At 30.4% G+C, this 13,582-nt stretch overlaps 1 protein-coding gene across 2 annotated transcripts in view; it reads right to left on the reverse strand.

Annotated features, from left to right (window-relative positions):
* The window catches only part of LOC129958692 (relaxin receptor 1-like), a 154,064-nt gene that overhangs the window by 53,401 nt on the left and 87,081 nt on the right, over positions 1 to 13,582 (reverse strand). For both annotated transcript variants that reach the window (XM_056071339.1, XM_056071338.1), the window contains exon 2: positions 7,314 to 7,439. In XM_056071339.1, coding sequence (XP_055927314.1) covers positions 7,314 to 7,439 — 126 coding nt within the window. The remainder of the gene's footprint in view (positions 1 to 7,313; positions 7,440 to 13,582) is intronic.

The following is a 13,582-nucleotide window of genomic DNA, read 5'->3' on the forward strand; positions in this document are numbered from 1 at the left end:
TACACAAAATGTGCAGATTTATATCAAGTTGTGAACAAACCCATTCAGAGGAAATTTGTTTATCCGATTGCTCGTGTACAAATGGACACGATAACTACAAAACGTAAAGCGCAAGAAAAATAAATTATAGAACACAAATTTAGTATTTAAAATGTAAATCCGAATCAGATTTTAGAATCACATCTGTCAAAGAGCTGAGTGTATCTGTCTGTACTTTTATATTCGTGTAAATGCTATAATTCAAAAACGCAGTGACTTAAATAAGTGAAATTTGGTTCACAAATGAATTAAACTTGGTTTGAGGATCCTGTGACAGCTCTGCGTCAAATTTTGGTTCCAGCTGATCAGAAAAGGTGTCTAAAATATTCAATTTTCTGGTTCGGTTGACAAAGCTCGTTAAGTTTCAAGAGGTCATTGTGATCTAATACATACTCTGACTTTCGTTTAGGATAAAAATCTTGAACCCACCGAACATTTATTAAGTATACAGAATCAGTATGAAAAGGATCTTTGATTGTGATTCAACTCTTCAAAATCTTCAACTCTTACAATGGAAATCTGCAGAATGGAGAGCCTGTTTCTTTCTCATGTTTTTCATTTCATTTGGTTTTGAAATTACTTGCAATACCACTGACGTATTATTACGTATAGTTAAAAATTGTTCATCAATTTTTACGAATATCGAATTTCGCCATATTCAGAGATTGAAGATGGAGCTTAAGATATTATTAATTTTAAGTTTCTGCAATAAGTTAAAAATTTCTTTCATTTAAGGCAGATTTAAAGCACAAGAGGGCTTTAAATCTGGTTATTTTAGTTAGTAAGGCTATCTTAATCTTAGTTCATTCAAAATACGATATTATTTTGAACTAAGTATGACTCACATTCATCTGAATCCATTAAAAAAAACCTCCATTATTGAGATACTTTTTGAAATTAAAGAAAGGAAAAATAACTAAGACTCGCGTTCATCTGAATTCATTAAAAAAACCTCCATTCTTGAGATATTTTTTGAGATTAAGAAAAGGAAAATAATTAAGACTCACATTTATCTGAATCCATTAAAAACCACCATTCTTGAGATACTTTTTGAAATTAAAGAAAGGAAAAATAACTAAGATTCACATTCATCTGAATCCATTAAAAAAAAAAACCTCCGTTATTGAGATACTTTTTGAAATTAAAGAAAGAAAAAATAACTAAGACTCGCGTTCATCTGAATTCATTAAAAAACCCTCCATTCTTGAGATATTTTTTGAGATTAAGAAAAGGAAAATAATTAAGACTCACATTTATCTGAATCCATTAAAAACCTCCATTCTTGAGATACTTTTTGAAATTAAAAAAAGGAAAAATAAATTTTTGAATAAAACATCAAAACAGCATAAAAAATTGTTAGAGAAACCACATCAAATGATTATAAATTCTATAAGATCCCTAAAAATACATTTATATGATCGAAATTCAGAAGAATCCCGTCACTTGCTTCCTTTTCATAAAAAGGTGTATGAGAAATATTGGAAAAAGAATTCAAAATAAATATCTATATTAGAGCAGAATATTATGTATATTAAATGCATATAAAATTGCAATGGGAATGTTCTGAATTTGCATCTAAAAACGTAACGGTTTTTTTATATTATTTTTCCAAAATATTGTTTGAGAATGTTTTTAATAATTGTTGTTAGCTAGGTATCTCAAAGCGAAAAGAAAATTTTTTTAGCTTGTCACTGCTGATATTAATTTAACTATTCTCTACTTTTTATTCTTGCATAAATGAAAATCATTACCATACATGAATATTAAAAAGATACTGTTTCATAAAGCTGTATAGCTAACTTTTTACAAACTATATAAAAAGAACGAACGATGGTTTTCAAAGCCTATCAGAGTGATTATTTAAAAGAGTAATTTCTATAATGTTTGTTCAAAATGTGGCATTGCAGTAAAAGAATATAGCAGTTTCTCAATTTGAGCTATATATTATTTAAATTACTTACTATGAATCATTTTCGAAGGACGTAATTTCGCTTTGTCAATTTGTTGTTTATATTCTATATCTAAATTTATTGGATTTTTGTAGTGTCTTCTAGAAACTTCACGAAACAAAGAACAGCAGTTAAAGCAAAATATTTGTGTGTAGTTGTTTATAATGGCACTTGCTATGGACAAGCTCTCTGACGAAGTCAACGATTTTAAGTCAAGGGAGCGTCTCTTGCTTTAGTAGCGCCAACTAGGGCAAAGAGTACGTCTTAGCTACTCATGCATCACATTCGCTTGCACAACCCCTTTTTACAGGGGGCACATTCACACATCTTACAGATAGAACAGATGAAGAACAATCATGCCCGAACTGAGGCTCGAACACAGGACGCCCAGATCACGTGGAAGACGCACTACCCCTATGCCTCAGGCCTATGTGTAGTTTTTCAGTGAAAAATTACGAAAACGGAATTAAACTATTGTCACTGATACAACTTGTGCAATATAATAACTTTATTTTTATAGATAAAATGTATTTCAATATTGCACATATTTTTGTGCAAAATTCTCTTAACAGTTGAAATTTTTTAAAAAAATATTAGATTTATTTTAATGAAATTTGTTGTGAATATATAGTTTTATGAAAGATGAAATTATACCACACAATTATGATGAAATTATACCACACAATTTCATAATAGTAATCCCTTACTATTATGAAAAGGTTTATCAGCCCAGGAATAGCCAAAACCCACTCTGCTATTCCAAAACCAAATGATTCTAATATGATATATAATTCTATTGGTGATTATATACTGTTATAAATGTTCATTTTAAACCCCTCCAAAAATATGAACTATATTCAGGCGATACAATAGCTCATCCCATATTTTTTCAGTATCTTTGATGTGACGCTTTGAAAGACTGCAGATATCACGTCTTAAGTTCGTCAAATCAATTGGTAGCGGTGAAACAAACACGAGCGGTTTGATGCAGCCCAATAATAATAATAATAATAATAAAATTAGATATTGCCTTAAACGCATATCTGCATTCTTTCAAAGCTTCACACCAAGCATGCAGAAAAAATTATGGAATGAGTTATCATACCACTTCGATATACTTTGAATTTTCGGAGAGGTTCACATTGAACTCCATTGAACTTAAATTGAACTTTATAGAATTTAAATTTGCAATTGTTATTTTTGATTTTCCATGAACAACAAGGCTGTATTTTGTTTTGTTTTCTTGTAACATACCTAAAAAATTGGGATATTCATTTATAATCACCCTGTAATTCAGATAGAGCGGCTTTGGACTGGAAGCAACGTAGTTCCATTTCATTTCCTCAGATATTTGAAGTCAGGTATCAGATATCAGATTCTCTCCAAATGAGAAAGGTTGAGGATCGGTGGCTAAACTGAATGGCAACTAGTCTATGTAGATCTAATTCAGCGAGTTGTCATTATCTAGGTTCCATATTGGGCAGACATATATTGTTTGACTAAGGCAAGGGATACAACTCTATATTCGATTTTCCATAGATGCAGTAAGCACCCACAGAAGCGCCCACACAAAGGTATATATCATTATGAGCGCCCACATAAAGCTCATCAGGTAAAACATGACCGTGAAAGTGAGAATATTCGTCAGATAGAATGGCCAGCTTGATATCCATGAGGGCTGGGCGACATACATATGTTATTATCGTGATATACTGTCAAATTAATATTTTCCGACATATTGTAATACTAAGTTAGTCTTTAAAGAATTTCATCGTTTTTTGACATCATCGCTTATCATTGTGGTTCTTATAGAAAGACAGTTTCAATTTTCAGACTTGCGCAAGAAAAACTATTGGTTCTACTTAATCACTGCCACTATTTTCAAAAATTCGATTTTGGTATGAAGACGATACATTTCGATTGATTTGAAATTTCATCGCATTCCTATCTCAAGAGCATTTCCGAATTTTGATTATTTGGCAGAATACCAAATTATTTTTCTATCTGCTCATCCCCAACCCCCATCCACATAAATAGAAGAAAAGAAAACAGTTGCTAAGGTGATTGATGCCAAATGGTCTAGTATTCTGAGGTTTAAGAGAGAAAGTATAAACATGATAAATGGTGGCTGTTTCAAATGATACTGGATTAAATTCATACTATGAATTAAAATTTCAATTTGTTGAGAGTATTTATAACTGGTCCTCACGCTTATGCGACTTCGATTTTGGCCTTTAAAATGTTCGCAAAATAATAATAATAATAATAATAATTTTCGACATTTTAATCTATTCTAATTGGAGTGATTTTTAATTTTTATTAATCTTTATTGAAAAAAATTGGCAGATCTATGCATGAGATGTACATATTTCTCAGAGCCTATGGTGTTCTTATGCGTTTCCGCTCTATTCTTTGATTTGGCTATAAACTCCCTTTAAGGATCAAACGTTGATTTACGTAATGGAGCAGATCATTCTGTTGCAACTTTCATTTCTCTTTGAAATGAAAATTTAAGTACTTTTTATAACGTGCAAAATAAATCTTTCGTTGATATTGATGATATTAACAGTTTCAGTTATTGTAGAAAAATGCCAGAGAAAATTACTTACAAATGTATACATACCTTTTATTCTATCAGCGATATACTTACAAATGTGTACAAATGTATCTGTGTGTGTAAAGTAAAATAAATGCTATGCCAAGAAATTTTTTTAAATATATATCCTTGTGCTTTTTCGCACGATTTAAGTATAACTTCCTGAAACATCTTCTTTTATCCATAACGTTTTGAAAAAAAAAAAAGAAAAGAAAAGAAAAAGATTTGCAAATAATAAATGTTTATGAATTGCTCTGTTTTATCATCGCTTCTCAGACAATAAGCATTTCAGTTTCGTATTACTTTTAATCACCCCATTTGCACAAACTATAAGGCAGTGAATAGTTAATACCACAATGCCATTTGTATTGCTTACATGCATCTACCTATTTTCACGTAAGAATTCTTCTTGCATTATTAGAATGTATCTTTTTCATTTGTATTTTCTCGTATAGAGGTTATTGAGGTTATAGAGGAAGAGAGTTGCGTTATAAAGCAAGTATTGTAATCGTCAAAAAATTCGAACTCGAGATTTTGACGAATCTTTATTTCTTAGAGATCCTTGAGTTCGAAAAACTCAATTTTGGGCATTATGTCTGTATCCGTCTGTCTGCGAAAAAAAAAAACAAAAAAAACCCAGAAACTTTTTGAGCTAGACGAATGAAATTTACGGACTTAATACCACATTTTCTGATTTCTATCGAAGTTTGAGCAAAATCTATTCAGAGGAAATCTGTCTGTCTAGATGTTCGAATATAAGTTAACACCATAACTACAAAACAAAAAGAGATAAATGGATAAAATTTGGTACTCATATTTAGCATTTATAGTATATACACATATCAAATTTTGAGCAAAATCCAATAAGGACTTGATTGCTTGTCGGTCTGTATTTTCAGAAACATGTCCCCACACAGTTTCGTGAATCTGTTTTTATCTATTTCTAACAGCATGTCAAGCATTAATCGCCAATTAACTTGCCAAGAGATTAAGTAAGAATGATAATTTTGCGCCAAAGTTTATTATTTTGTAATTATTGTACGCCAATGCCATGCATGGCCTTCTCTAGGATAACACCTTTATTAGAGAGTGTACGAAAAAGTTTTGGGGAGACCACTCTCGGTTAGTTTATTTCAAAAATTTCTTTTAGAATCTATTTCTCCCACACAGTTTCGTGATGCTGTTTTTATCTATTTCTAACAGCATGCCAAGGATTAATCGCCAATTAACTTGCCTAGAGATTAAGCTCAAACGAATGAGACTTATTGGAATAAACGATGACTTGTAATTAAATGATGGCGTTTGTTAAAACGCATTCATCTATTGAAATAAATGCATAATTTAACCCTCCGTTAGTTACATTCCAGTTAAACTTAAGATTACGGTACAATCTTGTCGCCAAGTGCACAAAGTTCACCAGTTATTAAATTGCCTTTCAAACGACCGCTATTCTTATAAAGTTAAGATAACCTTTGAATTTCATTTCGTATGGTTGCAACTAAAATTCTGTGGATTGCTACATTTGTCCTGTCATTGCTTGAAAAATATTATGTCGTATTATAGTGCGTATCTTAGATATTGCGATCAGAAATTTGGTTAAGTATATAAGTGGTCTAAAAATGTATGAACAATCGGAAATTTTTCTCTTCAAACTGCTTCTGTTATCTAGTAAATCATTTCAATTCATGGCAGTTATAAGTACCATAATGATTCTTAGGCATTACTTGAAAATTGTTAGAGTTACTACACATCGCAAATTTACAACCACCCTTATCGGAACAAAATGCTCAACAACATTGTTATGGTATATTCACCATATTGCTCAGTATTCGGAATATCGATCAACATTGTGGGAATGCCATGCAATATCTTACACTAATAGGGACAGGTGATATGAAGACTATAACCACTTATCGGTGTCCGTGCCCGCTATAAAATAAATTTGATTATGCCTCTTGGAGTGATCCCACTAGTGGGTAATATGAGAGCGGGAATGTAAATTAATTCAGTTGGTTTGCCACAGAGGAACCTAGACCTCGGATAATTATACTTTTCCATCTAGTAATAGAAAAAGGAAGGGGGAAAAAAGAAAAAAAAAGAAACATAATAAACTTTAAAAAATTGCTTTTATTTATGCATAAAATCGCCTTTTTTTCTTATAAAAGCTTGAGGTCAAAATAAAAATCGCAAATGCTTGAGGCGTAGATAGAAATGCTTTACGTAAATTGGAATTTTAATCACATTTATAATATATTTTAAATCCCAATGAATACTCAGAAATTTCTTATGATATTCATCATTTCTTAATTTCTCTATAACATTTCTTAGTTTCAGATAAAAACTATTATTTACCACCTTTTATATCTCCAACAAAAATGCGCTTAAAAACTTTTTTTTAGTATTTTCTACGTTTGTCTTTAAAAAATTTCACAATTCATGATTCAATGATAAATATTATGGAATATAAAAGTCAATATTTCTAAAACTGTTTACTATATGGGCTACTTATATGAGATCAATAATGTATTTATTAATGGTTAGAAGATTTCTAAAACTATTAAAATATTGTATCATCATCGGAATACAAAAATGTGTAAAATTTAGAACTCTCGTGTATCAAAAAGTGGGTAACAAATCGGTTATAGAATTACATATTTGAAAACATAAAAATCTCAAATTAAATGAAAGCATTTAAGAATTTTATACTTATATAAAATATATAAATTTACCGCATCCATCTTCATCCTCTCCGTCATCGCAATGCTTGATCCCGTCGCAGTGCTTGATGCGTTCTATGCAGCGGGTCGTGTTTCCACACACAAATTCTTCAGCTCCACACACTACGTTGGAACGCCCTAAAATTCACAAGAAATATTAGTTAAAAATGAAAAGGGTCTTAAATTAAAAAAAAGCAATATTTGGAAATGTAACTAAAGAGCCTTTGACAAAATCCGCAATTTTTATATTATCTGACAATTTTATACATTTTTACAAGCTTATACATTGTATATGTTATTATACAATTATACAATTTTAACAGTTTTATACATTCAGATGGAAATATTTGGTTATTCAAATTCCCTAGAAACTTCATAAATAATGATTTCATTTCATTATACTTTCAGGTATTTGCTGGGGATATTGATGACTTGCAAGCAATAAAACGATTGATCTTTCTGATAGTAATATTTATAAAATTTCATAAAATGCAAATTTTTTCTAACAATATTCCCAATTAAAACAAGCATCTATAAACATCAGTTTATGTTGGAAAAATGTCTAATTCTATTGAAATTCCAAACAGATGAAATGTTACAAGCAAAATGCCTATTTTCGTTCTAGATTTCTTAAACTCCAGATGTGTTTCTTTGTCATTTTGGGATTATATTCATTAAAAAATGACAACTTTTCAAATTGCTCACGGTAATATCGTGGCTTCGTAATGCAAGGGACGAGATTAAAAGAGAGATCGAGAGCAATAACTTGTAGTGATTTAAGAATCCCCATAGGAATAAGTTCCAGGTGACTACTCGTTTACCACTTATTAGTGCTGCATCACTTGAAACGATTCCAGATTTGGAACTTTATCTTAGTAAAATGCAACTAGTACTGATGGGACTATTCGATCCTTAAGCAGAAAATTTAAGGAGGATTTGCCGAAGTCCAAAATATTAAAAGTCAGAAAAGTGGTTACACGCAGGAACAGAGCCGATTGATGGTTATTATGAACGAACTCCTCTTAAGATCTGAAAATACTCAAGGAAACTTCTCTTAACTTGTTTGATAGACAACAGGCGTATCTTATTTTGCTTTTATTTATTTATTTTTTTGTTATAGATTTATAAAGAATTACATTGTGTCTCTCAAGGTCCCCTCTCATGTTCTCTTGTTAAAATTTAATTTTTAACAAGAGAACATACATAAATTCGTATTCAGCATGCATATTTCCATTATAATACTTTCTTTTAGACAGACAGAGTATCAGAGTAACATTATTTTGGGATATCACGTAGTAGCATCCCAAAATATTTACCAGTGAACTCTATTTTATTGCTCTTTGACTAGAACGTCATTTCTGAATTTGGCAAATGAATTCATCTCTTTGCAAATGATATCAAAGCTAAAATTAACTCAATATTTTGACCATTTTAATTCGTACAGCTTTCTTTATCTTACATTTCTGAACATTCCTCATTATGTAAGAAAATTTGGTCATTTCTTTATCATATGTGTCCCCTAAATTATCGATATTTTCCCCTTTTGGATAATTTCTTTCTTTTTTGTAATACAGTGAAGTTATTAAATATCTAAATAAGAAAGAATAGATTCAACAGAATCATGCAATTATAGAATCTAAGAGAATTTGAATTTAGTTTATACTAATTTAAGTTTCCAGGTTTTTTTTGGTTTGGTATATTTTTGGTTTTATTTTAAATATACTTTTGCACCTATATAATATAATAAAGTAACTTTTAATCCCGAATTTATATCTTTCCTTTTCATCTGTGTCGTGGAAGTCAGTGATGGCTAATTCGTCTTACTATTCATTTCAACACGCATCGAAGTTGGAAAAGGGCGCAAATCAGTGACGGAGAATGCCTAATTTATGATAAAAGCTATTCGCAAATGAATGATGATTATCTCAAATCATTCATTCTATGCTAGATAATTTCTTAAGAATAATTCTGTTTGGGTGCCATTCGCAACATTATTTCTGATGCTACAAATGTTTCTACGAAAATTCAGTTCTGTTGCTTATTCTATACCTAAATATTCTCAAACAGAGCAAAAGTTCTCAGGTTCATAGAAATCATTGTCAGTTTTTTAAAAAAAAATATCGATTATTTAAAAAAATTCTATTAAACAGCTTTCTTAATCAAATAAATTTCCTGATAATAATTCGTAGATTATTATTATATAGATAAATCGTAGATTTATATCCTTGCCTTGTTTTACTTATAAAGAAATTCCGTATTTGGTAAGAAGAAAATATGGAAAAATGATTTAATAGACATTAGAGGAAACTTGATTGAGCAGCTATTAAACTGTTAAATATTTTGAAGGACAAATAAACGTCAGATAAAAAATAATTTAAGCATAACTAAACTATTACAGATTTTGTCTTAAATAACCGAGGTAGGAAAAAATGCATTTCATAGTACTGATAAAAAAGGTGTATTTCTTATGCATCATCGTTTATTTTTCTTTTCGTTTAATAAAAGTTTTTTTTTTCAAACTGGGTGTTTCATACAGCGAAAAAAGTAATACCATAGCACCAGAAGACCAGATTTAAAGATAAAAAAATAAACTGCAGTTAACCTATCCATTTTCAGGTTTCTGCGAATAATTCTGAAAAGAATAGTTTTCTTAATTTTTACATTCAGGTTTCCGAGTCTTAATGTTTATTATAATTTTCAATTAGTCATACTTAGCAGAAACAATTTCTGAAGTATATACCAAAATACAAACCACAAGAATTTAAAAATACATGATGAGTTTTACAGGAAATTTAGATGAAAATATAAGAAATGATTTCAACAACGTAATCTCTACATAAACTATAAGAGTTTTAGCTATGTTTGCTTCTCTGAATGAATGCATCAGAGTGATCTCTCCACCTCATTAATTTTTTTTAAGTTGTAGGCAATACAATCTTCTAGCACAGCACAGTTCTACATTGAATGGGCTATAGTACGGTGCTGATTTAAAAACCCATCAGATTTACCTATTATTGAGATGCAATAGAAGATTAATATCCAGACATTTCCGGATTTATACATTTTTTGGACTTTCTCCAGAAAAGTGGATGAACTTCCCTTGAATCTCAAACATGTAAAGAAAATTTTTGAACTCACACTTTTTTGTGAAGATTCGGTTCCGAGAACATTTAGGGGAACGCCCGAAAATAGATGAAGAAAACCATTTGGGCTCACACCGTTTTCCAGAAAGTTGTAATTCTTGGAAACCTACATCAATGGTTTTGTTTGTTGTGCGCAACACTCGCATGCAGTTTCGTAAAAATATCAAACATATTCAAGAAGATATAAAGTTTTTATTTTAAATCCTTGATTCCAATAAGGTTCAGAAAGATATCGACATTTCAGAGAGCTATTCAACAAGTTGATATAAACTTGAATACTCGAATAGTTATTCTGAATTGCAGAAAAGTTCAATATATGCTAAATATATCTGCATATTTATAAATTTAGTAATAATAATTAAATGTACCGGTTAAGTAATAAAATGTAACTAAATGCATCTGTACACTTTTATATTTCTTTAATCTCTCAAGTACGTCGATTACTAATATAAAATGAGATCACCTTTTGTGGCAATGACAGCAGCTACTATATGAAGTCTTTACGCTGGTTTTTAGAATGTTTCTGCTGGAATGAAATGCACACCTTTTGTAAAGAAACTGGAAAGCCCTGTCACTGATGTAGGAATTGTGGTCCATGTCGAATTTGACGTTCCAGTTCGTCCTATACGTGTTTAACGGGATTGAGATTCGGAATACTAGAAGGTCTGTAAAATTCTCATATATAGGTGGAAAGAATTGAAAACTCGAATTCATCCTAGACCATAAACTCTCATATTGATGAGAAAACTTAAGAATTTTTTTTATAAGAATGATGAGAAAATCCTGCAGAGACACTAAGGACTAGTGGATAGCCCTCTTCGTAAAGAAGAGGCAGTCACTATAGCAAAAGTTCTTGTTAGTAATTGATGCATCTATTGGATAAACAAAGTATAAAGATGTGAAAAGTTTTAAATATATAGTGTTATACAGTATTAAAATTAAATTTTTGTACTAATAATGTTAATGATATGATAAATTTCACTGCTGTAAATTATGCTTAATTTACTGTAATTTAATTTCTAAGTACGAAACGGTATATACAAGATTTTGAACCATCATACAATATAATTATTCGAAGATCAAAAAATATCAATACATGATTTGCTACCTTTAGAGAACAAATGAAATTCAACTCGCCGCAATGTCAAAATCCTTTTGAATCTTAAGTGTATTCAACATGAATCTTTATTTTTAGCTTTGAAATTATGAAGCAAAATATACACTAAGTTTCGCACATGCACAGTTAAAAAAATAATTACTTCAAATATTATATTGCCTTGATTATAGAAGGTATTTACTTTAATTTTAGTAAAACGATACATTTGTCACGTATTCTGTAAGTCTTGAATAATCTGTATGAAAATTTTGCTTATAATTAATTAAAAACATGCAGAAAATTCGGGATTTTTTTAAAAAATAAGTGTATATTTTCTAGAATATGCGTGCTATTTTCACGAAAATGCACTTATAAATTGCGCACAATAAACAAAATCATTGACGAAAGTGGCAAAACATTATCCGTATAATTAGGTAAGTCCAAATACTTTTCTTTTTCTTCAGTTTTGGTCTGTTCTCTAAATGCCATCACAAACAAATTTTTACTTGAAAATATGAGTTAAAACATGCTATTTACTGATTGAATTTCAAAGGCATTTTGCTCAGTTTTTCTTGAGACATTGAGGGAAAAAAATCTGTAAATTCAAAAATACGTGTCTGGATACTTTTCAACATAAAATATTCTAAATATTTGATATGAGCCCCATTTGAGTATCTAATTAGTATTTAGTATTTACGGAATAATTAAATTCGCGGAATTGCTTCGGCAGTGTAGAAATGATCGCTTTGACGGGTAAGTTACCTTTTCTTACAATTTCCGATAACATTGACGGGTAAGTTCAAATTCCTAACAATCCCCGATAGTGAACCCATTTAATGAATGGTTTAGGGACTTGCTACGCCTTACTAACAATGACGAAGGGAAAATTTTCCGAGTTATTTTTAAAATCACAAACTTGCAGGGCTGCAACTACCATCGGCGCATTACCCTGCATTTTCAAGCTTAGGAATCTTCCAATGAGAAACAGACTTTTTTATGCTGTATAATTTATTTTAAAGAATTAAAAAATCATTCATTGATAACAATATTTATATTTTGACTTTTCATGCAGAGAAATTATTTATCTATTTAGAATTACAGTGTATTCGATATGGATAAAAAAATGACAACTGCGGGCGCATCGTTGTTTAAACGTCAGGGTTTTAATTCAAAATATCCAATTTTTTACTTCAGAATGGTTCATAGTTCTCTGACCTTTAATAAGCAAAAACCAAGCCTGAGCCTGCACTCAAACAAAAAGAAAAGGAATGGGAACAAAATGCTCCCCAAAATCATTCTACGACTAAAAATAAAACATGTTTTTGATGTTTCTGCTTCAATTCTTTTCCGTTTAATTTACAGAATTTACTGCCATTGGAAGACCTTTAAATGAAACCGAAATGTGATCCATTGCTTGTAAGAGAATGTAAATTTAATAAAGAAGTCTGTCAAAGAAGCTCTTTTTCGTAGGTGAAATTGCATTTGGTCGGAGTAATTTTGTTTCTAGAGATCAAAGGTAAAACATTTATGCACTTTTGTTCAGATTTGTTTCTCACGTAATTGAAATTTTTTTCTTCCTTAATTGCATGAATCCGACATTTTACCTAATGTAAAAGAATCCGACTATGTCTTTATGTTTTCCATTGCAACATCCTCAATCTAACTTTGAATTCGTTTTCATTTGATTTGCTTTTATACTTTCTAATCCACTTTTCGGTATATCTGTTTCATTTGAAATCATAGTTTCGTTATGACAATCATCTGTTAATTGATTTCAATAAAATATTGTACTCACATATTCATTGAAGGCTGGATTATTGCCACAAAATTTATTGCATAAAATTGGACATTGGCTGCAGAAGTTTCGACTCTAATTTTATTTTAGTTAGATTAGCGTGCCATTTTAATAAGTTTTGGTGGTTTTCAGCGTATACTCAATAAAAAAATATATCAGATTTACACGCCCGAGAGTTATTTTTATTTTTAAAACTATCCTATTGTGCAACATGAGGACGGCAGGTTTAATAGTTTTGTTTGGCTTT

This window comes from Argiope bruennichi, chromosome X1 (genome assembly GCF_947563725.1).
Source record: "Argiope bruennichi chromosome X1, qqArgBrue1.1, whole genome shotgun sequence".
NCBI classification, from domain to species: Eukaryota; Metazoa; Arthropoda; class Arachnida; order Araneae; family Araneidae; genus Argiope; species Argiope bruennichi.